Here is a 26,375-nt window from a genome sequence, read left to right on the forward strand (position 1 = left end):
CTTGGCACGCCCATGGAAGGAGTCGGCACGCCATTATGCGGGGAGAAGATGGCTAATAGGAGAAAGCTAAATGACTTCAGATGAGTGCTTCCCAGAGACTCCAACAACACTAATTCGTCCGTTTTCGATGGAGTACACTTAGTTAAATTGTTAATGAAATTAAATCTGCCCTCGTGTGAAAATGTTGGCTTTCTTGTTCATCTTTTCCCTCAAGAAACAGGTTGTGTTTGGTTAATGGAGTCAGATAACTAATTTGATACATTTTGATATTAATTCCCAACATAAATAATGGTAAGGTACCTCGAGAATATTAGCAGCTGCTACCCGTAGTGACCGAAACGATCCGGATTAGAGTCGAAATGGGCAACATGTACTCAGCCTAACAAAAAAATAGTTTTTATTTTTATTTTTAATTCACATAAACTGTAATACAATGTACACAGTTTAAAATGATAATATATATATATATATATATATAAAATAAACATGTTTTCAATAAACCGCGAATCGTAGAAACTACTATCACGTGACCCAAAGTAGCCAACGAGCATTAATTAGCTAGGTAATCAGGCACAGGTGAAGAAAACACAACTCGAAGAAACCAAATGATAACTATGTTTATATTACCTTTAAACTCGATGTTATTTTGTATAATTATGTATTAATGTTCGAACATGATACTCCAATAAATGGAAAAAGTCACCCGACGCTAGCTAGCTACGTCATTAGGGGCTAATGGAAAATGGCAGGTAAGCCCTTAGCGGTAAATGAACTTGACTTGTCATTCCTGTTTTAAAAGCTTTGTTGTGAGAGGTCCTTGTGGACAATGTGAACCAAACAGAATGCTAAAGTGGAGGCTTGCATTTTTTTCGAACATAAACCGCGGAATGAAACCTTTCCCAAAGCGGCACTTCATATTCGCTCTTCGTCCAGTGCAGTGTTACGTATTCAATCATTATTAAATTTGTCACGGGCGTAACCAGCCTGTTTTGGTGGGTGCTCAAGCACCCCCAAATTCAACCCGAGCACCACCATAATTATAGCATTTTAAAAGCTTCCTTTTGCTTAATAGTGGACAGGAATGTGTTTTTTTTTTCAAGGTTTCTTCATTTTTCTCATCTTGAGGTTGTTGAGTTTTTCCTTGCCCTCGTGTAGGTTTTAGATCAGGGGATGGTGTCATAATAGTCTGTGGTTTGCATTAATCTGTGGTCTGTGCTTCCCTTTGAGACGCTTTTTGATTAAGGGCGTCACATATAAACATGACTTGACTTGAGGTTTTTTAGTTTTTCCTTTCCCTCATGTAGGTTTTAGATCAGGGGATGGTCTCATAAGTCTGTGGTTTGCAATAATCTGTGGTCTGTGCAGCCCTTTGAGACTCTTTTTGATTAAGGGGGTCACAAATAAAAACAGGACTTGACTTGACTTGAGGTTTTTTAGTTTTTCCTTGCCCTCATGAAGGTTTTAGATCAGGGGATGGTGTAATAATAGTCTGTGGTTTGCAACAATCTGTGCAGCCCTTTGAGACTCTTTGTGATGAAGTAGGTCACGAATAAACATGACTTGACTACAATAAGACAATGAAATCCTCTCTTTTATCCACACCCAACAACCCAAAACACTTAATACAAAGGCACACACATTGGTTAAAAGACAATAAAAACAAAATAAATAATACTAGAAATAGAATATTATTCTGGCAAGAAATGTGACGCCTAAACTTCGTTCTAAACTTAGTTACATAGAATAGAATACAATATACATTTTATTATCATTGTTACAAAACGGCTTGAACATATTGTGACAACGAAATTGGACGTGACACTTCAGTTTTACATTTTACTGAGAGAATTAAAAAAAAAAAGATAAAAATAATTTACACAAGAAAGTGTGGGCATGTAGAGGCAGAAGCTCAATTTTGATGATTATTTAGTTATACAGCAACATCGCTAGCTATTGTTCGTTCTTCATTTTTATTTTGTAGGATAAGTTCAAATATATTATGATTTTTGGATACAGTGGTCGGAAAAGGGTATTTTACAAATTTGCAGGTGTATACCGTATCCTTATATGTATTCATGTTTATTGTTAATTTATTTGACACTTAGATTTTTTTATTGTTTTATTTTACAGAATTGTCTGCAATATTTTTCCATCCGTCCAAAAGGAAATCAGGAATGTTTTAAAAAATCCGATTAACCGAAAGAATAATCGACCGATTTATCCAGTGTTAAAAAAGATAATTAGTTGCAGTCCGAAGTAACTTAATACATAATAGTCTTGTTTATAGTGAACATATTGTTTTTAAATGAGAAAACCGTTTTTACAGTGGAGATAGAAGGGAAGGAAAAGCGGTTATTTTTCATTGATCCTAATCTTGGAAATGTATTTGAATCTCAAGTAGTCTGAGGAGGCATTCATACGTACCCCTGTTAGAAATCCGCTTCTTTATTAAACATCTGTTTTATGTACAGACACTGCCCAACCTACGAGCGAGTTAGGTTCCGGACGATAGTTCGTAAGTTGCTTCAGTGCTATATTTTGTATGTTTAAGGTTTATATATGTATGTTTAAGGCTTGTCTAAGTAACCTGTATGTTTTGTACCAAAAATTAAACATTTCATACAATAATATGAATAGAATAGAATATACCTTTATTGTCATTGTTACATCATGGGATATATTGTGACAACGAAATTGGACGTGGCACTCCAGTTCCACATTTTACAGTGAGGATAAGGAAAACAAAGAGATAAAGGAACAAAGAAGATGTTTGTACTGTCCTTGTTGTATAGGCTTTGTTTTCCTCCGGAGGGGGGTTGTATGAGGGGGTGAGGGACAGACAGAGATGGGCGGATCCAACTAGATGTTTGATCTTACTGTACACACATTCTAGTGTTTTTTTTCCCTAATTGCTGAGTCCGCGTATTGAATGGATTTGGGAAGTAAATGCTCTATAAAGATAAATAATGTGAGGTTTTACACTTATTTTTGGAAGATGCGCTTCAAGAGGTCCTCCTCCGTGGTAAAAAGTGGCAGAAAAAAAGCGTTCCGTCCATTTTCTCAACCGCATCAAGCTTTCTTATTTCACTTTTGTTTCAAAAGAAAGTGCTCGCCTCTTCTTTAAACATTACACCAACCATTTTGAATGGATGCATATATTTAACAATAAAAACGTCAAAGTTCTTACAGTACAGTACACATTGTTACGATTACATACAAACCAGGAAGTAGATGTCAGATTTCATGGCCCTAACAAGTTGGCGTGGGGACCTAACAGGCAGTGAAATCAGGTCAGGGAGTGATAATAATAGTGTATGTTATATAATATATAATATTATAACAATACTTACCTTAAATTGTATGTGTTAATGAACATTTTTTGGTTTATTTCTTTAAAGTTATGTGACAAAAAGCAATATATGACACCCTCCCAGAGAAACTTTATGTACGTTGTTGAATATGCTCTATCAGGGGGACGCTGACCCTTATATATTTCACAGATATTACATTTTGCTATTTTTTTCACAGACCTAAGCAAAAACAACTGTGAATGTAAAAATCCTGCAGAGATAAAGTGTCTGAATATTGTAGATAAGGAATAGAATAATCTGCTATTTCGGCGAGAAAATGACACTAGCGATTTATAATGTTGAAACTTCTCCCAAAGAATAACGTGCTGCGAAATACCGGCACAAATGTACCCAGCAAATATCATAAAAATATTGCACATAGAGACCTTTAAAAAAAGACCATTATTTCTTTCATTCTAGGTTTGCAGACATATTGATATTTAAAAAGCCAAGGTCATGAAAAAGTGTGATTAAAATGAATATTTAATGCGTTTAGTTATCAACTTTTAATTTGGTAGTTGGACACTTGCAACTGATTTTTTTTGGGTTGACCTTTGAAAAATTGTTCTTATTTTTATTGAGAGATTGAATACAATCTTAGATATTCATAGAGGATAGCACTCATTTAAAGGGCACTGGCTGCACTAGTCAAAGGTTGTCAGGAGTGGTTAAAATGAGACAAATTTATGCCCTGCACATTTGTTGTTTATATTGAATGAAGTGAGCCTTTAATTGGTGGAAGACAAAAAATAATTCTTGATTAAAAAATACCAAATTGTATTTCAGAATGGATAAAGATAATTTAAGAAATGTTTTCCTAGTAGCATTTAGAGCGCCATTTTGGGTTGTAAGTGGCTCTTAGTCGATTTGATCACTCAAAAAAACTGCAAACAACATCCACCCATCCATTATCTGCACCGCTTATCCTCAGTAGGGTCACGGGAGTGCTGGAGCCCATCCCAGCTATCTTGGGGGAGTGGGCAGGGGACACCTTGAACTGGTTACCAGCCAGTCGCAGGGCACACAGAGACAGACAACTCACTAGCTCATTCACACCTCGGGACAATTTGGACTGGCCAATTAACCTGACATGCATGTTTTTGGGAATGTGGGAGAAAACCTTCGCAGGCATGGGGAGAACATGCAAACTCCACAAAGGAAGGTTCGATCTCATGACCTCAGAACTGTACCGCACATGCGCTATTGCAAACAACAAAGTAGTGATGATTAATAACTTTATTGTACACGTTTGGTATAACTGTTTAATATTTGTAACAATCAATGGATTTAGTGATTAAAATGTAAGTGTAGATGGATTACTGGTTTGATAAAGCACTCATGGTACAAATTGATTCCTTTATATACAAACTGCAGACAAGTTCTGAAAATAGCTCACCATTGATGGGTCATTGTGATTTTCCAGGAAATTTGATTTCTCACTTGCATGGTCTTTTTAGTTGAATGAGCCTATTTTAACTTCGAATAATTACAACCTGGTATGAACATAAGTTGTGATTTAGGAATGCATGTAAAACTGGTAGCCATTCGTGCCCATCGCTCACAAAAGAAAGCTCTCTGCTTCGAAAGGGTTGATGACACCTGCTCTAGATGGTCCCCTTTGTTTACAAATACACTGAAAATGTATTGTACTTGGCTTTGTATCTAGCGTATAAACCAAAAGCACCACCTGGAGGGAGGGGTTGGCAACAGAAAATGTTGAAAGAGCCATATTGGATAAAAAAACCATCAACCATAAGTTTGGAGCCACAAAATAATTGAAAGCTTGACATATAAGGATAGTATACTGTATGTATATACATACTGTATACCTCTATTTTCATTGTTGAACGTCACGTTTGTCCTACAGAAACCATATCATATTTTAACCTCAAACGTTTTCAAAAAAGCATGCAGCTCCAAAAACGCTTGTTGCCAAGCCCGATCTAAAGTAGTAAAATGAACATGGCTTAATCGTTTTGTTTTTCTACTCTTTTTGTAGCGTTCACAGAAAAAGTGTATTTTGCGATCTGCTATAAATTGGCGTAGTAAACTACGGAGGATTTGTAGTATTTGGTAGCTCTGAAATGCCAACACTCGCTCCAACCTGCCTTCTACGGCTCAAACTCCTCGTCTCAATTATATCAAAATGATCACTTTTGTTCCATAATTTTCACATCCACTGTGTCTTTTTAACATTGATTCCAATCATTTATTTAATTATTTATGACATCTACTCAATTAGATGGACTTTGATTTACTGCTGCTTTAAGTGATAACACGGAGTGGATTTATTAGAATGATAACAGATATGAAGGGGGGTCTGCGAGACATCACCCCGAAACTGGCGAAAAACTTAAATGCGTTTTTATAATCTTTCCACTGATCAAATCTACCACTATACTTTCTGAAAACAGTTCCCTATTTCTCTCTCTTTGTTTCTCTCTCGCCCTCCTTTCCCACTGGCTACCAAGGAGAGGCGGGTGTGATGCGAGTGAGCTAACCGACGTTTATCGGCGAGCAACGCGCTCTCACAGCTCACCTCACAGAATCGCACCGGTCGCTTAAGGGCTGTCCGTAAGGGCGTAGGAATACACCCGGGGGGAGAATCTGCAAAAAGTGACGGTCAGCATGCGGCTCCTGTTGAGTGCCTTGTACTCCTTCCTGTCGCTCATTATCTTCGGATTATGCCCGTCGATGGTGAGTTTGACTTTATCTCCTTGATTGCAAAGAATATCACAGGCAATTGTGCTTCTGCAATTATAATCAGAACAATCCATTATTCTTTAAGTCAGTAGATGGCAACAACCGATCCGTGGGCCAGTATCGGGCCGTGGGTCTTTGGTATGCGTTAGTTTTTTTGTCTATCCTGGATATCTATTTGTATATACACATTTTACCTCCCAAATATTACTCAAAAGTTTGAGTTGGCTTATACAGAGGTTTTGTGGAAGATTGATCAATCGATAAATATCGCCAACATTTGCTCAGCATTAGATGCAAGGGGACTCGAACCCTGATCGCGGCGGTGATAGCGCTGAAATCTTAGCTTCTGGGCTTGCAGGATTATGGATAACTAAGGAAAAAGCATTCATTTGATCTCATCATGACACGTTGCAACAGAGCATTATGGGAAAGGGTTCAGCCAAAACAAATTTGTACAACGTGGTATGGTGAGGAAAAATAGTGTGAGTAGATCTAATCTAATGCCTTTTCCCATGTCATTTAGATCCCCAGTGGTTTAGTTATTACACAGTGGGTTTAGGATTATTGTTGTTGTTGTTATGACTATTATAATTATTATCGATGTTGTTGTTGCCTAAATTATTATTGACATTAAACCGGTCAGAGGTACAGAAAACGTTGCTGACCAGTGCTTTAAGTGACTCATCAATTCCAATAATTCTCCAGCACCTTGGGAAATTGTATCATCAATGGTCCATTCAAATCAATGTTGCCAATTTGGATCCTCAATGATCAGCCAGCAGTTAAGGCTGAATCCACAGTGAAGGCTGAATGGGTCTTGATTTTTCGACCAACATAGGTCCCACAAGCCCCATTTAGCTCCCAGGGACCACAAAAGTAGCCTGTGGACCTCTTCTATAAATAGCTCTCCACTGATTAGCCAGTTGGAATTTTGGGCGGAATTTTAAAAAATATAGAATGTTTCGATAGCACTTACTGTACAAGACTTTTTTTCTATTAGGCATGCAATGCCATTCTTAAACTGATACCTATAGTACTGAGAAATATCAAATAAATGCTGCCAAACATTGAAAATTTCGGAATGTATAAAATAATTTTCTGATTCCGAATTAGTTTTTCGTAGTCACACTTCAATGATCATTTTTTGAGTCATAAGTGGCTCCTAGACAAAAAGAAGCCACATAGCGAACCTGCTGTTACTGCAAGTGCCCAGCAGATGGCAGTAATGTACCATAAATAATAATTGAACAATCATTGGCAATACAAAGATGAGCATTGCTTGAAAATGTATTTCTTATAACTTCTTAGAATTTAGCGTAGTAAACTACAGAAAATTCATAGTATATGGAAGCACTCTTACTATTATCCAAATATCTTTTATATTCCTACAAAATATTTCCCCCGAAAATTGCATCAGATTTGGGATATTAACCATTTTTTAATTTTACGTTACTGATTGTTAAATGGCCGCTTCAAGGCAACTAACACATGTGTTGGTTACTGATTTGTTAAAAAAAAAAGTTGTTATTCGCAAAATATAATACTTGGTGTCAGTTTTTGCACATCCCAAGTTTTCATCAAAAAACAATAGCACTGGTACATGAAACGAGCCGCATAGTTCTTGATTTTAAAACTAGTGGCCAGCTATTCTGGTATTTCCTGAACATCGCAAGTACCAATACCTTTACAATAAAGCTGATATTGACAGGTAGGTAGTATTACACCTTACCCATCGCTAATGATATTGATAAATAAATAATTATAATACAAAAACAATGGAATCGAACTTGCAGTTTTACAAATGCAAGACTTTGCAGTAACCCTTAAGAATGTGTTGATCCAGTATTAGTTGCAGAATTGACTCTTCAAAGATCAGACCATTTTGGTTCTCATGTTGTGTTAGCATGCATTATCCCCTTTGTACTTGATTACTTTCCTCTCCAGCGCATTACACAGAGTGCTACCACAGCAATTGAATTACTGCAAACATTTGGATTGTATCGAAATGGTATTGGAAAGAGCTTGATTGCAAAAAAAACCCTACAAATTAATCAGAAGCTAAGGCATAGATCTAAGTTTCAAAAGGGTTGATAAACCCTCTTCCAGAACTCCCCTGCCACATGGAACGTGAGGAGCTGTCCAAGGCACAGTGCTGAACAGTTACGAACATTGACAACCTAGAAAAAGCAATCGTGCTCCTGCTCCGAGACTTTAAAAACGTCCATTGAAGGGTATTGATTTTCTTCGAATATTTCGACTGTAGAATAAAAGTAGAAAAGAGTATGCATAATTTATTTAAAATGTTTAAGCTTGTCAATATCTTAGTGCCTGTTGGGGAATATGTCATAATTCTGGTGAACGATCTGAATGCTAATTGCCAGGGTGCCTTACAGTCAACGTTTTGGTGTTAAAAGACAATTTGGAAAAAGCAAATCTTTTATGGCATTACACTAAGCCGCAAAGTATTAAGCTGTCACTCACAGGCCCCCGGACCGTTCTCACACATTCCTCTTTGTTCCTGCATGTATTGAGCTGCAGCAATTTGGCTGTCTCCACTTTGCCCTGTTAATTAATGTGTTAGAAGTGGCCTTAACCACGTATTCAATTTAAAATAAGCCGAGGTCAGCCAGGTTCAACTGGCACCTGTGCTTTTTCCCTGCCTGCGTGGGACCCAAAAGAGCCTTTGTGAGCTAATCAAAATATTTGCATCACTCCGTGTTTCAATTGCTCTGAGGCAGCCAGGTAATTATGACCTGCTTGTTAATGGAGCCTCATCATCAGAGTGAAAAGTGGACTTTTGTATTGCATGAGACACTGCACCTGCAATAAATGATCATCAGAGGCGGAAAATATGAACTTGTCATACTGCAACAATGCTGGTGCTTGGAATATGTTTTTGTCGCCCCCGAGAAAATATTTTCCTCGCTCCCAATTGTCTGCCAAGTACCGGTACAACCAATACTTGAAATGCACATAACTTTCTCCTTCGAAATACTTTTACATGAAAAAGCAGCACCAAGTTCATTTGTTTCTTAAATTTAGTTGTTTACCTTAAAGTTAAATTAAATTTAGGTAAATTCGGATTTGAGAATTGTAAACTTTGAAAAATTGAGGGCAATTTTTTTGACGAACTGTCAATTTGATTGTTGGTGGTTATAATTTTTTTTTTTTCAATTATTGAGTCAATTTTTGTCTATTTCTAAATAATTTATTGGCAATAAACAAAATTTCCTTTTTTCTTTTTGCAAGATCTTGTACACTCTGGAATAGGAATTCTAATGTTTGGCAGCTGCATATTCCTTATTCATGAAATGAAATGAAATCTTTACAATAAATTAAAAAAAAAAAATCCCTGAATAATTTTTATCAACATTGTTATAATCCACAATAAGCCTGCCACTGCCACCTCATTTGGTGGATGTACCTATACAGTTTACATGAATATGAACGCAATCCGCAGATCGTCATTATTTAACTACTTTAGGGTTTCGTTTTAAAATCTATTAAATATAACATGTAATCATTTGGATTCTTAATTAGTATTTTCGGCCGAGCAACTAATCAAAAACTTTGTGTGCCATTGTCATAAATGTTGGGAGAATATTCACAATAATTTGGAACTTTGGCCAGTGTGGCTGAAAAATGATTGTTGTTTCACAGTGAGGCTAAGAGATATCCATCATGAGACCAACAGACTAGCAGTGATTGATATCAAAGTTGTTTCAGATGTTTTGCGAAATCATCTCAGACTGCCCGGCAGTGAGAAATGCAGATGCAAAAATCCAATTTTGTGAGAAATGGTTGGTTTAGTTCATTCAACAATGGCCATGTTTGTCAAATCTAAGCTTTGTTGTGCAACTCCCAAGATTAAGGTGACCACAGACGGACCGACAACAAAAAGCTCGCTTGAATTTTTGGGTGTTACCCAAAGAGGGGTAAACAAAAATCTGGCCATCTGTGCTTCCTCTGCAGCCTACAGATGATTGGAAGCAAATTGAGTAATAGACTGCTAACGCTCAACTATTTTTGGGCCGGCGTGAATATTCCTTATTACGGTGGCAAACCCAGCACAAAGGGGGAGTGAGGGATGTTGGCGCAGTTACTTGGAATGAACACATTGATATATAATTAGAGAGAAGATGCTGATAAGATTCATAATCAAAACACAGATGGCGGAATTCTAACACTCTGACTTTTGCATTGTCATACTGCTGGCACAAAGGGTCCTGCAAATTACAAAAACACAAATAATGTTAAGAACATGTTAAGACAAGATCGTTTTAACACTTTTTTTCAAGCAGCGGTTTTATGAATTTATTTGTGCGGAAATCGAAAACTGATCTCGGGCTTTTAATACCGTATTATGACCCCAATTTCCCCTTCTTACAGTCGTATCTGGAGTTGTTTTTAACTCACAACTGCCACCTCTGGCCCATATTTTAACGGCACCTTTTGTGTCATAAATGTCGATTGGGTTCGAAGTAGAATCAATGTCAGGACTTTTTTTAAGACCCAGCGCAACTGTAAGCCTCTCTTTTACTTTAATTCTGGTTTTATTGATGCATTCATTTACTCGAGTATTTATTCATGTATTTACAAGGCTTAAATTACATATATGTTCAATAGCTTATGAATAATGTTGACCTCAGGAATCTGTCAACCTGATATTATGTTATTAGTTATATTTCAGGTTGATGATGACTGTATTGTTTGTTGATGCCTGGTCATCCAGGAAGAGGGATTACCTCATTTGCGGCCCAATCAAGTTTTTTTTTTTTTTTTTTTTTGCTGAAATTTTAGACTTTTTTTTCTCGCCCTCATGTAGATTTTGGATCAGGGGATGGTGTAATAGTAGTCTGTAGTTTGCATAGCCCTTCGAGACTTCTTGTTATTGAGGGCTATACAAATAAACATGACTTATTTTGTTATACTGTGGATCTATTTATTTAGAAATTTCCTTAACATATTTTCTGTTATTTTCATGTATATTTTTTTAATTATTAATTTATTATTTTATCTATGTGTTTGTTAATTGCCTTCAAATACTTGAATGACTTGAATTCTAAATGAGGATCGTTCAACCTGGAGTGCTTTTAACCAAAGTGAAGTTAGTAGCTGTTAAGCTCAGTTAGAATAAATACAGGCTCTTTGCTTTCGGCACTGACATTTTTCGTACCAATAATCGGTATGTGATTCTGATTAAAGATGCACTTGAGGAATATATGTTTAACAGCAAAATCTAGTCATTGTTAAACTATGTCATATCTGCTCAGTGCTAAACTAAAGGGAAATTGAGTCTTCTTTTAGTACGTCGAAGTGGTAATATAACGTCATTAAATGTTATAAATATTTATATATGTGAACAAGAGATAAATTGTTCTTCAGGGTGGGGGTGCCACAGAAAAGGATTGAAAAGCACTGCAATACAGCGACATTATGTGGTCAAATACTTATAAGTGTCCCTTAAATGAAGTGTACGTTTTAATCACCAGAAGGGTCATTTTAGAAAGCACTCTGGGCAAATGTATGGTATTGAGTCCCAAATACCACGGGGGACAACCACAACAAGTAGTAAATCAACTCGGGTTCCAATGTAATCCAAAAGCAGAGAATGCAATGGTAGTAAATTTCAAAACATTTGTAGCTAATTGTTACCCATACTTAGGCATCAACGGGCCCATCACGAATACCAATGTCCAACTGAGACTTTCCCTGGGTATGTTTCATCAATGTCTGTTGGGGAAAAGATCTCGTATTTTGTTCCCTGCAATGTCAAGTCGTCCTTATCATCAGTGCAATGCTGCAACCTCTTTAATGGTCAAGAGTGTTACCATGGCTCCTGCCTTTAAGGTAAGGGTCGGGAATGTATTGCTTGCGCGCCAGAAATGGCTTGAAGATGATAATAGGAGGCTTGAATCATGGGGTGAGGCTAATTGTCTCTGTATTCTTGACATAGTGAGAGCTTGGTTTGGTCCAGATTATATAAGGCAAACTCTCACCCACAGTTTACAGCCAGGTCATTACACCGACAGACCCCGTTTAGGCTGTACGTCTCTACAGAATCCCGTATATGAAACTGTTCACTGTTGAGAAACTTTATGATGAAAACCCACAGAACTGTTGAAACTGTAAACACCCGAAAATTCCACTCTAGCACCCAAAGCTATTTGATTGGTTGATTGTTAGAGGTTGGCAGATCTCTACGCTCTTTCCCCTAAATACATCTGTACCCTTCTCGTTTGCAGTATAGTATGACATCTTTACAAAAGAACCATGCCCTCACCTTATTTTGAAACTATTATTTACAACAAAAATGAAATGAGTCAAAACAATTTTAAGTAACTGCGGGGGGAAAACATTTTAAGTGGTATGTTTGTTGACACGGGGTCTGGCATTGTTATTTCATAGTTTTTAACAAATCATCAAACGTCAATCAGTGATATTAAATGCGATCAAGAATTTGCTCTTGTATGGAGAGATGCAACCAGGGATGGAGCCACTAATGCAGGAAGAAAAATGTTAGAGCTGCAGCCCTGCTAACTCCTGAGTTCTGACATGCCTGTGAGTCAAGGCCGCTGATAATGTTGAGATTTTATAAAGTCCATGGTAGAAAAGCGTGTGTGAATAAGACATGACGTGAAAAGCGTACTTAACTTGTTTTAGGGAAGCACTGTCCGGGGGTTGACTGATATATTAGCTCTTATCATAACAGTAGTTTGGCAATCAAGCGTGTGTGTGTTTGAGAAAGCAAAAAAGTCTGCTAAATTAGGAGGCTGAGTGATTAGCTGTTACCATAACATTAGTTTGTCAATCTGGCTCTAAAACAAGCGTGCCCACACTTTTCAATTTGCGAACTATGTTGAAATTTTGATCCACTTTTTGTTTTAAGTTAATTTGTGATGTTGGTTGTATTCTCATATTTATTAAGTTACTTTAAAAGTTTCCAGGGAGCTCTTTAAATTTTGATGTACCTTTATACAAGTTGCTGCTGTGCCCAATTTTATTTCCTGCACTGTTTGCTTGTGGTTTAAAGTAAACGATTAGTCATGTTAGTTGTGTTGAAATTTTAATTTACAGTCAAAAGTCGGTTTTATATGAATTTAACACAAATATTCTTTCTTATAGAATTATCAACGCCATTTTTTAATTTTTTACAGTTAAGTCAAGTCAAATTTATTTATATAGCCCTTAATCACAAAAATATCTCAAAGGACTGCACAGGATTACAATGACACAATTACCTGATCTTAAACCAACATGCGGGCAAGGAACAACTCAAAACCTCAGTGTGAGGAAAAAGAGAAACCTTGAGATGGGACCTCACAAGTAGTATCCCCCTTCCAGGATAACCAGGGTGAATTACATTTAGCATTAAAGTACACAAACATAGTAAACACTAGATAACATGTTGAAAATTTGTCCGGAAAGTGCATGACAGCAGCGACGCCCCCAGCCTGTAAACTAGTCCAGAAAATCTATGGCGGCCACGATGCAGCTTCCCATCTCTGCCAGCTGGTCCATGCAGGCGTTCACATGCATCAGGTCAAACGCTGGTCTGCTGAGCACATAGCCCAGCCAATGAATATAGGCTCCAAATATCAGTAATTGGCCACCTCTTAATACTAATAATCAGGATCAGTCCTGAAAAACCCCCATCTGTCGATCCTTAGTCGCTATCAGTCTTGACTGTCTCCGACAGTCCGATTAGGGGAGCGGCGGCATGTGGTAATTCCAGCTGAAGCGTTGACTCCTTTGGGCCAGATGATCATCCATAACAGTAGTGCACATTTCACCGCCGTGGCTTGTTTGGACAGGCAGATGGACGAAGAGATAAGTAGCGGTTGCTGCACTCCCCGCCTTTCTGTTTGCATCTTTTTACCTCACAATGTTGGTAACACATTTATTTGCTTTACAGGTATGGTTTCATTCGCAGGAAGAGTTGGGTGTAATGTTCCAATTTGGGCGTTATCCTTTTGTTGAGAAAGCTGGATTAATAGCTGGTAGATGCGTCTCTAGAGCGTGGGACGAAGTCTATATGACAAAGTCTCTTTCCCATACTAAAGGAGGACAACTTTGATGACGTCAGTTATAGAGAGGAAAATGAGCGGTTTACCGTGATTCCTACATGTACAGTATGTTTTTTTTAACAGACCCATTAACTGTATTGCGAGCATGTTGTTAGTAGTGTTTTGCTACCCTTCACAGGCTCGGTTTGGGATGAAAGTTATAATATTATTATTAAAGCTTTGAAAACTCTCTCGGCGTACCGTCTTTCTTTGTAAAAATGTGTAACCATGTATAATATGTATTTGCAACTTTATATTTTTGTAATGTATTTATTTGTATTTATTTTGGACACTTATTCTGATAAGTCTTGCACTGACCAATTAAAAAGAAGGGGCGTAACAGACGCGGGGGATAACGGGAAGTGGGGACCGGTAAAGGTGAGTGTTTGTGGACATGGCAGAAAATAGTGGATATATATTTTTCCCACCCTTACCTTTGGAAATATACACTTATTTTCCTTGGATTACTTTTAACGGGACCCGGACTCTGCACGTCTGCATCAAATTTTAACTACCGGTATCATTTTCCGTTAATTTTGCCGGCTGTGGTTTTTGAACTTTATACATTATGTTCAGTTTAAATCGCGGGACTCAAAGTAGGGTTTGGGTTAATTTTGTGATTGTGTTACATGTTTAAATGTGGGCGCATGCGGCTTATATACAGGTGCGGCTTGTGTAAGTACAAAATCGGTTTTCCTCTCAAAATGTGGTGGGTGCGGCTTATAATCAGGTGCGCTCTATAGTCCGGAATTTACGGTAAATTATTTTTCTTATTATAACTCCTTGTTTAACATTTAAATATTTTTATACATTATTTTGTATGACTTATGAATAAAGACATGAAAATATAGAATATTTTCTGTTGAGATTTCTGAACAACGAGGTAGTGCCAGAAACAATTTACTTATTGCATGTGAACCATCAGTAGCTACAATTTCAGGTAGGCCTTATTAGAGGAACACAATGCGAAATTTGACCACTAATGGTCACTGTATCGTGATTTGCAACCAAAAACAAGTGCTGCAAATTACAACGAAAAATACAAACTGTGCCCAAACTGCATCTTTCTTATTTTACACAGCCTATCACAAGGTTTTGGGGGCACTCTTGGCAGAAATATAAATTATCATTCTAATTATACTGCTTTTTACGTTTTAAATAATTATACATTCTTGCTCTTTTGATTACTTGGGTAAAAATACATGAAACTATCGAGAAATTTGTGTTAAGATTTCTGAACCACCAGGTTGCACCACAAACCATTTGAATGTTTGTGAATAGATAAAACAAAGTTGGAAACGCAAAAGAAGCATGATGAGGGAAACAACTCTTTGATGTATCTGACGATGAATCAGACTTTAAAGGAAATTAAATAAATACATTGACAATTTTATGTTGGTATTGTGTTCATAGTTGACATGTTAGTCATCTCTACATATTCAACAATATGTGGTACTTACAATGCTTCGTTTGAGCTGGAAAAAAATTGAAACTGAATTTTATACCGCATTTTAATAAAAGAATTAGGGATGTGTGTTATACACAAGTGCACATTATATATTACATTTATAAATTTTGTAAAATAAATGCATATGCAGTAAAATGGCAACAGCTTACCCAATGCTTGTACTTTTTTCAGTACTTGTTCACTTGCAGCAGTGTTTTAAGGACCTTAAAGAGCCTTCCGAGACTTGTTGCTGCAGTGTGACGGCAGACATGCCCACACAATAGGGAGTGACACAAAAGCAGCCGCGCAGACAAAAAAGTGTGCTAAATTACACGTTGATTGCAGCATTCTCCACGCCTTGTCCTTGAAAGGTTACGCCAAGCTCTTCGCCGCCAGATAGCGCCAGCCGTTTTTGCACACACTCAGCACATCGGAGCGTCCTCTCCTTTGTGCGGCGTGTTGACTGCTAGCAAACAAAGAAGGACCACCTTGGAGACCGGCTAAAAGTGGAGGTTCTTCTTTTGTTTTACAATTCCAACATGGGGTACAAAGACAGAGGAGTGCTGCGGCGGAATATAAAAAGCATGCAAAACTAGCAGAAAGGAAAGTTCGCCTGCAGCAGAAATTGCGCCGTGGATCATATACGCGCTAATGAGAACAATATGGAAGCGTGCCAAAAAAGCGCTGTAGTCACATTCATCTGTTGAATGGGAAGTTTTATTTCAGTTCGCTCGCATTCCAGATGGAGATATGATCTGCGCTCGCCATACCGTGAAATCTTCCAATGTTTGGCTATATTTGAAATGAGGCCAGGGTGCTAAAGTTGTGGGTCTTTCTAAAGTTTTTCTTAAAAGAAGTTAATCTCGTGTGTAATGGGGTGAGAACCGTAGATTGGTAAAACCAAATATTAGTCCCAGCTGATTCCTGGAGTGGTTATATAAGTGAGGTGCAGTCAGGGAAGACAGTTGAAGTCCTGTCATCATGCAAATATTAAATAAAATATTATTAAATAGTTATATCTATTCAGTGTCAAAGTTCTTTCTTATTTTACCTTACCATTTTTGATTTTCTTTTTCGAAATCACAGAATTTTCACAATATGCATATCATACAATTAGTATGTAAAATTGCTGTGCTGAGCGTCTGCGGATGTAGAGTGAGGCAATTATCTTGCCTCATGGCAGAGGATGACAGTGATACAAATAAATCCTATTTGGTGCACACGTCAAACTCAAAGCCTGAAACTAGTGATATAATTAGCCACAGGGCATGCCATCCAGTACTTTTTCTCATTGCATGGACTTTTATTTTCATAATGATTCGCATATTTTACAGACTATAAGTCTCTTCGGAGTATCAATCGGACCAGCCCAAAAATGCATAATTCAGAAGGAAAAATCGTTCGTCCTCTGGTAAAATCCAACACCAACGACAAGTCGCCTTGAAAGGAAATTTAAAATAGAAAGCGGGCACACTGTATACAAACGGTTTATTAGACACACTCTTCAGTAACTACGTTAGTCAAGTCATGTTTATTTGTACAGCCTTAATCTCAAGGAGTCTCAAAGGGCTACACAGACTACAGACTATTGTTGGGCCATTTAATCTAAAAACTACATGAGGGCAAGGAAAAACCCAAAAACCTCAGCATGAGGGGAATGAAGAAACCTTGAGAAGGGACTGCAAATGAGGTAATTCCGTAACATATTAAGAGTTATTCATATAACTCTCGCATAAAGAACTTGCTTAACAATCATTTTCACTTTAAAGCACTAAATCCGATGAAATTTTCATTCTTGGTGTCACGGTAGACGATTCGCCATTGGTTTCCAGTTTCCGCCTCTACAACACTTATGTCTGACTCACTGTCGCCACGCTTTTTGCCGGTCTCTTACACATCTCCTTACAAGTCTTACATTTTCTGCTTGTACTATTTGCAGCTTAATCTGCAGAATATTACTTTATTTTAGTTAACATTTTGTTCAGTCTTTTCAGTTGATTTTATAAATTTACCGGTGTTGTGACGAAAAATTAACTCTTCTACCCCCTTAGCATACATAGCGCAAAATTTCACAGATAAAGCTCACCGGCGTATAAGTCGCACCCAGGGCCAAACTATGAAAAAAAAATCTGATTTTTAGTCCAGAAAATACGGTACCTATTGATCTTTTCATTTAAAAGAAGCGGTGTGTAAAATATTTCTGAGCTGAGCGTCTGCAGATGCAAAGTGAGGCATGCAATTCTCCTGCCTCCTTTCAGATGGACAACAGAATTTGTGATATTAGCAAGCTAACTTTAAGGAAAGCCTCCCGGTAACTTTTTCCACCTCCCTTTAATTTTTAACCAGACCTGAATAAAAATGAGGCATTGATCGAAAAATCCAGTTTACATACAAAAATTAAGTGCATGATTATTTATTGAAGTCACCTCATTAAAGAAAACAAGAAAATAAACTCTTACCATGGCCGTACAAGGACTGATTTTAAGGAATAGAGAATATATCTCATCAGAGCACTTTGACCAAAGGTTAAACTTCACAAACAAAGAAGACATTTTGGCAGGCTAATTTCCCATTTGTCTGCCTAATCTCGTCATGGCCAGGTGCAATTTCCTCAAATAGAGGTTTGAACTTGCAGAAGACACATTGAAACAGGAAAGCACAGCATTACTATCCAATCCATGAAAGAAAAAGTTTTGTGTTTTTTCATTAACTTTAGTGGTCCCTCAGGTCTACTCTAGGTGACCGTATTATTCGGAAAAACTACCTGAAACGATTTGTAGGTTATGTCTGTACGATTTCCTGTCAAAATAGTTGAGATAGTTCCCCCTCCTCCGGTACTATAGCTGTATATGTGCCCCAAAACCACACCAGCACTCTGCACGACCTTGGCACTAATTTTATTGCGACTTTCACATAGTGGTACTTGTGCTGTTCTCATTCCAACACTAGACAACTGATTGATCACGGTAATATCGAGGCAAATACAGAATTATTACAGCAATAAATCTAGCCAGTCTTCCAGAGCCAAAATAATGTTGGTGTTTGTGCAGAATAAATATGCATTATCTTTACTATCAACACATTCAAAAGGGAAGTAGACACCTTCTGCCAGTAACGTCTTTGTAACCTCCCTTAATTGGTGAAAAATTAAATTCCACGGGAACATGGCTGTTTTATAAACACACGATGAGCAGGTCGGCAAGTACACTAGGACCAAACTAAATACAGATGGATACCAAGAGGGGTTTATAATAAGTTGAATATATATAGGTAAATGCCTTTCGACCAAAAGCTGGCTGGTTACTCATTAGTATAAAGGGAGAGGGTCAAGATTTAAATATTCATTGAGGAATTGCAGATGATTTCAAAGGCCTGAATAAAGAAATTAATCATAACACTTGGAGAAATAAGACATTGTTAGGGATTTATGTATTGGTGAAGATTTTCCGAATTGCAAACTTCCATTATGAATCCAATATGGCCAACTTGATGTGGCAGTTCATTGACTCTATTGAAACACTAATTTATATTAATCTTTTATTGACAATCATAACCTTTGATGGTACACAGTCTTATTCGATATTTTTCATTTTCCACATTTTTTTCAGAATGAGCGTAAGGAGGATATTGCAAATATTTAAACAAGGGAACAATACCAGGTATTTGTATAGGTGCTGATAACAGCCTTTTCCAAGGTATTGGTAATCGTGGTGTTAAATGCTACCAGTATTGACCGTCCTCTAGTAGCCATTAAAAAAAAACAAAAAACAGAAACCTATATGGAAAGGTGTAGTTAGTCGGGCTGCAGCTAACTACTATTTTAATAATCGACTGGTCACAAGCTATTGGAATGATTAGTCTAATAATCAGATAATTCTAAATGCTTTTCTTGAGTCTAGCGTGCATTTGATTAATTGGTGGCTAATGATAATAAACATGAGAAATTTGGTTCAATAAAAAATACATCGTTTATTAAACATACTGTGGGTATTCTTACAAAAAAAAAAAATTGTCTTATCTAAAACTAATCACGCACGGTGCTAGATCAATGGAGGCATAATACCCTAAATAAACCTGTACTTTTTTTTGTGACAGGCAAAAAGATAATAATTTAAAATCAAGTAAATATTTTCTACGCCTGTAAACCAAGAACAGGATCATTGGCAGAAGTACAAACGAAACAAATATTAGGTGGATTTTTTTTGATCAACTGCAACTGTCTGTAACAAAAGTACTCAACATTTTCTAATCAAATTGCTTCAACCACTGACGTTAGTTCTTCGGACTGCATGTATATCATTTCTGATACGTTTGTCACGCACAGTTTGGCAAAGCTCTAAAGCTCTCTTAATAATAAAATTTACATGCATAAAATGTTCAATGGATGTCATATAAACAGTGTTGGCTAAAATGTTTCTTGGATCTTACTGAGGCAAGTCAGACTCTGTTTTGTTCAACTGACCGTTTGTTCGCTTTAAATATTTGTGCCTCACCAAGGTACTGCCATGATACGCAAGGTCTGCTTTGCAAACTTTGTTGGCCGTACCTAGGTAAAAATGTTCCCAAACGTTTTGGTACACATAATTGATGTTAACGTCGTCATATTTCTATGTTATTGCTCGAGACAGACGCTATAGCGCATACGCAACTCTCAGCAAAAATTATTTGAGATGCCTCTGTTGGAAAAACGCTTCTGCCTACTAGTCGACAATGTAAATAATTGTCAACTACTTATTTTTATTTTGTTTTCACTTCATTTTTATTGTGCTTTTTTTCTTTTATTTTTTTTTAGAACACACAATAAACAAAGAACAAAGGGGGGAACAAAAACAAAACAAAATAACTAAACAAATAAAAAACAACAACATTGCAGTGTTGGAGAATATCTTTCATGTTTAAGTCATTCTTTAAAGTCCATTCTTCATTCTTTCTAAGTGGTGTCCCTATTTTCCCTAAAGTCTATTTTATTTTCCCCATTTGTCCATGTATTTGGTCTCCTGTGTTCTTATACGAAATGTAGTCTTCTCGAATACAAATATTTTCTCCACAGTGCCCACCAACTGTTCCTCAGTGGGGAGATTTTGTCTGTGCCATAATATTGTTATTATTTTTTTGCTAACTGTCAGTAAATTTTATCCAGGTACTCATCCTTTCTCTGTAATATTTCTTATGTTAGATGGCTTAAGTAGAGCACCTTCAATGTTTTAGGTATCCCAATATTTTCTTTAAAACAAACCCTTCATTTTCTCAGTCATCTTGTATTTTTGGTCAAAGCCAAAATATAAAATATAAGCACATGTATCTTCTTTTCGCATTTTTTAAATCTAGAGTGATGAATGCCCACTACATGCCTTGATGGCATGCATATTGTCAACTACCTCTATGATCAATATTTGTCAACAATGTCGACTAATACTTGAATCCCAAAATGTGTGTTGCTCTTTTATAAATGCCTTACTATAGACTTTATTTTTGTAGGGTTTTGTAGTTATTTATTAAAAATATCAGTCAATTTTTATTAGGAAGGGAATTTAATCTAATGATGGCATCAGTAAAAATGTATAATCAAGACTTGGGTATAGTCAACAAACCTTATTAATATATTAATTGCTCCAATCAAAGTTGTCTGTTTTTGTGCTTGTAGACAATCGGGCCAAGAGAGGGCTGGCAAGTGTTTAGCTCGGCCCAGGATCCTGACGGACGCTGCATCTGCACCGTGGTGGCCCCAGAACAAAACTTGTGCTCCAGAGATGCCAAGAGCAAGCAGCTTCGCCATCTCCTTGAAAAAGTAAGTGAGCCTCTTAAAGCTCCTCTCACATTTATTGCAACCCATAATTTTATCATGATGGCTTCTAGGTGCAGAACATGTCTCAGTCCATTGAAGTTCTGAATCTGCGAACCCAGAGGGATTTCCAATATGTCATGAAGATGGAGAACCAGATGAAAGGTCTAAGGACCAAATTCAGAGAGTTTGAGGATGACAGAAAGTCTGTCATGGCCAGAAACTTCCAGGTTAATTATTAATTATTAATTATTTGTAAGCATGTCATATTTTCTGAATACAAACGCTTGTGGATTTTTCTAGGAGCTCCAAGACAAGATGGAACAGCTAAAGCCATTGATCCCTGTGCTGGAGCAGTACAAAATGGATGCAACACTCATCTCTCAATTTAAAGAAGAGATCAGGAACCTATCAGCGGTCTTAACCAGCATTCAGGAGGAACTCGGAGTCTACGACTATGACGAGCTCTATCAGCGGCTCCTGCGATTGGATAACAGACTACGCAGCTGCATGGGAAAATTAAGTGAGTAAAATGCAATCAGTATTGTAGTACAGTCATCCCTTGTTTTTGGCAGGGGTTGCGTTCCGAAAAGGAACTGCAATCATCATAAATTGTACTTTTTAAAGGGGTTTAATTTTACAATTAACTTCTGTACTGTAAAATTATAATTTTAAAAACTAATTTTGCAGCTATTTTCCACTCCAAGTTACGAAAGGGAGTGGAAGTGATTTCAGGACACTTGTTTTTACTAGATAAAATTTTGTCGCCGTCCTGTGGCCGTTCATGATAAACAAAAAGATGGTTCTTTTGTCGGGCCAGAGTTTTTTTTTCTTTAATAATGGCTTTTTGAGAAACCTCTATTGAGAACAATTGCAAGTACCTAAGGTAGGTTTGTCGAGCTGTTTTATGTTTGTGTACAACTTAGACCACAACTTTATTGACGCACAGGTTGACACAGGCAGAAAAAGGGGTGGGGCGACGGTTGAGCCTATCAGAATGCATGGGATTACTGGACACATGATCAGTGCGTGTCAAAGGCAAATTATGATTTGACTTTACACTTTTGATATAGAACAAGTACACAAAAAGTGTAATCAAATAACACCACATTAAGAGAAACAGAACTTATCCTGACCAGCACATTCATTGGACTGCTGTTTTTTTTCTTATTAACAGCGTGCGGGAAGTTAATGAAAATCAATGGGCCTGTTACAATAAAGACCTCGGGAACCCGCTTCGGGGCATGGATGACGGATTCACTTGTATCTACAAGGCACAACAGAGTGAGTTTATAACCTTTTTCCATTATAAACGTCATTATTTTATGTTTTTATGAATGCGTTATGTGATATATGTAAAGGCTTCTGCATGCCTAAACATAACAACACAATACAGAAATTGCTGTTTAAATGATCATGAATGCATCGTGAAAGCTCCAAACGCATTCTGGGCAAATATTTGTTGTCTCGTTGACATTTGCATGGATGCCCAAAATTCAAGCCTAGTTCCTAATTTTAGTGGTATGCAGTATATATACTAATCAAAGTTAAAAATAATTTTGCTATTTCTATTTTTGATGTCAAAAATGGGTATTTCAGGCACATTAAGATATGCAAGACTTGGACATTTAAATAGACACATACTAATAGCTAAAATAATACATATGTTTAACTTGATTGTACTGAGTTGGTTTTGTAATCATGATATTATGTCCTCAAGATTGTGCTTATTTGACGTTGCTCTTGTTTTGGTTCTATAGAAATGATGTCCAGCTTCTGCTAAGTATAGGGGTGAATGGAGGGTGGCTGCCATCCCTGAAACTTAAAATTAAAAATTTAAAAAATAAACTTTAAAGAACTTGCAATTTAAAAAAATATGTATATATTTAAACCATATTGGCATAGTTGATTGGTGGTAATAAAGTATGTTTTATTCTTTATGTGGCACGAAGTAGATTTTTGGGTAATCTCAAAAAAATAATTGATTTTAGTTTTTCCCTTGCTGTTTCTTTTTATTTTCTTTGTTTTTTGTATGTCTTTGTCTTGCTGTCGGTCACCCCTCTCGAGGGATACGACCAAGGTAGATGGATAGTTATTTCTCAGCTATTTTATTAATCAATTAATCGTTTTGATACCTTTTGTGTTAGAAACTCCATGTCTTTAGAATTTTAGCTACTAAACAATAAGCATTTCTTTTTTTCATGAAGGGATCAATTATCTTTGATTCATGGAAATCAAACAATTTACTGAAGTCCTTCAATATATAAGGGAGTTATTTTTGGGTGTTTTACAAACTGACTGTTATGTGAGTCTCGGTAATTGTTTTAAAGACCAATGATTGTCGGTCCTTGTCCAATGTTTGCCTTTTTTTCTGACATATTATGGACAAAACCAGTTCTCTACAAATATTCTACAGTTTAGTAGACACTCAAAATAAGGAGTGAAGACATCAATGGATTTTTAACTTGCAAGGAGAACAGGAGAGGACTGTACAATTATACACTCTGTTTTAGGTCCTCTTGAGTCCTCTCTTGAGCCGTTTCTTTTTCATTATAAAAAGATCCGTCCTAAAGGTTGTGAAAAATCAAACAGTAACTTGATTTGGAAATGATGAGAATGATGCCAACAGGGTAAATCAGTCAAAATAGCATAGAACAGAGAGGAATGATAGTCAAAATAACGATAATAACGGTAATGTCCTTCGCAGATTTCCAATAATAAGAAAAGTAGAACTTTTATATGATGATATTGAAATAATTCAAAACATTTTTAGTTTTTTTTTTTTAAGTAATAAAATAATTTCTCGCACTTTGGAATATGTCACATACATTTTGTTGGACAGCTGTTTCACTGAAAAGTCAAATAATGCCGACATTTGCAACTTATTTATCTAAATACCCCTCCCCATATCCATCAAACCTACCCACTATCTTGACACTCATTTGCCCGACCCTCAACCTATACATCCACACGATCATTCCAATTGAAATAGGTCTGGTACATGGACGGTTACACGAACAGCAAGATTGTCCGTGAATTCAAAACGGTAGAGGATTTCGCAGCCGGAGTGGTCGCCCGCACTTACAGCCTCCCGTTCAAATGGGAAGGGACCAATCACGTGGTCTACAACGGCTCTCTCTATTACAACAAGTACCAGAGCAACATCATCGTCAAGTACAGCTTCGAGACCGGCACCGTGCTAGCCCAGCGCGCTTTGGAGTTCGCCGGCTTCCACAACATGTACCCGTACACGTGGGGGGGCTACTCGGATATCGACATCATGGCGGACGAGTTGGGGATGTGGGTTGCGTACGCTACCAACCAAAACGCCGGCAACGTGGTCATCTCGCAGATCGACCCGGACACCCTGCAGGTCCTCAACACCTGGAACACGGAATACTCCAAACGGAACGCTGGGGAGTCCTTCATGATCTGCGGGACGCTCTATATCACCAATTCGCACCTTTCTGGAGCCAAGGTTTACTACGCTTACTCTACCAAGACTTCCACGTACGAGTATATAGATATTCCCTTTCTTAATCAGTACTTTCACATCTCTATGCTCGACTACAACGCCAGGGAGAGGGCGCTGTATGCCTGGAACAACGGACACCAGGTCATATTCAACATCACTTTGTTCCATGTCATAGAAACGGAGGATGGCTCTAAGAAGTGACACGTTTGTGGTCATCATCAACATGTTGGCTTTGTCATTATTTGCTGATAGTACAGTTGTATTTGAATTTCCTGACTGTCAGTCTATTTTCTCTAGGGAATTATCATGTTTTCTTTCTTATGGGACTGGTTTTCAGTTGCACTTTAAGTCGGACATCCTTGAACTAGCAGTGTTCTTGTCCGCTGGACGCAACCCTTTTGCCACCAAATTGTCAATATTACCCGATTACTTTTTTTTTTAACAAAGATTTACTGCCCTCCAAACCTTTCGTCAGGCAGATCCACCAATGTTGTTTTGGTCTCGCGGTTCGAGTTTTCGTCTGCACGCCGATCTCGGCCAACGAGATCTCGTTGTGTAGTGAAAGGAAGTCCGTCGTTTTTTAGAGAACCGGCTTTTTTGGCTCAACTGATTAAAAAGAGCCGGCTCTCAAACGGCTCACTAGCTTTGATGATTGATATTACGAATTATGTTGTATAAAGAAGATAAGAAAAAAAGGAAGTATAAAAAGAGAAAATAATAGAAAAGACAGGTTTGTGGTTATCACTTTAATCGGTATATTACCAACAATAATTTGATGCAGAAAATGAATTAATAATTTGATGATTAAAACTGAATGAATATATAGATTTATATTATATATTTGTCGCCGATTTACGATTTCAGCCTGGATAAGACTAAATTTTGGGGACCCATAGATCTCTGTTGGGACCCATAGATTTTTGAGCATGCGAGTCCCTGGGACCCATCACTTTTCACAGGTAAAATGAACACTGAACTAGTGACGTAAAGTCAGGGGAGGATGTCCTTTTTCCAAATTGCTGAATTTTCACATTATGAATATGATCATGACATTTTATTAAATTATTACTGTGCTGAACATTTGCAGTTGCAGAGTGAGGCACGCAATTCTCTTGCCTCATGGCAGAGGGGGATAGTGAGACCAAATATTCTGATTGGTGCTCACCTCAGCCCTAAACAATAGAATTAGTGATGGTATTAGGCAACTTATAGTCAAGCCATCTGGTCATCTTTTTCATTGCTTGGACTTTTTATTTCATAATGGAGGAATACCTAACTATTGAAGTTGAGGTAAGACAACAAAACATTTTTTTTCTATGGTAGACACGAACCTCACTGAATGTCACTGGACTGAACACATTTAATGCAAGTAGATGAAACTGTACTGTAACAGTTTTTTTTCCACACAAGATGATTATTATATGTTCCATTGCATTATATTTTAGATGCTTCTGTAATAGTTTTTGCATGTATGCCTGCTGTGCATTTTATTTCAAATGATCGTATTTGGCTCTGTCAATATATGCCGCAAATTTAAGTAATATGTATATTT

The 26,375-nt window shown here is 37.2% G+C and overlaps 1 protein-coding gene across 2 annotated transcripts; it reads left to right on the forward strand.

Annotated features, from left to right (window-relative positions):
- The first annotated feature begins 570 nt into the window (after nucleotides 1-570).
- On the forward strand, nucleotides 571-26,370 carry olfm3a (olfactomedin 3a). Of its 2 annotated transcripts, XM_088322528.1 has the most exons (7): nucleotides 571-749; nucleotides 5,822-6,047; nucleotides 21,211-21,354; nucleotides 21,423-21,578; nucleotides 21,652-21,871; nucleotides 22,526-22,632; nucleotides 24,341-26,370. In XM_088322528.1, the coding sequence occupies exons 2-7, from the start codon at nucleotides 5,979-5,981 to the stop codon at nucleotides 25,022-25,024; spliced, it is 1,380 nt and encodes a 459-aa protein (XP_088178654.1). In that variant the 5' UTR covers nucleotides 571-749; nucleotides 5,822-5,978; the 3' UTR covers nucleotides 25,025-26,370. The 2 variants fall into 2 exon arrangements, with proteins under 2 accessions (XP_088178654.1, XP_088178655.1); XM_088322529.1 differs by lacking the exon at nucleotides 5,822-6,047.
- Nucleotides 26,371-26,375: the final 5 nt, after the last annotated feature.

Source organism: Urocampus carinirostris, chromosome 18 (assembly GCF_059441175.1).
Source record: "Urocampus carinirostris isolate Australia breed hairy pipefish chromosome 18, RoL_Ucar_1.0, whole genome shotgun sequence".
Lineage (NCBI taxonomy): Eukaryota > Metazoa > Chordata > Actinopteri > Syngnathiformes > Syngnathidae > Urocampus > Urocampus carinirostris.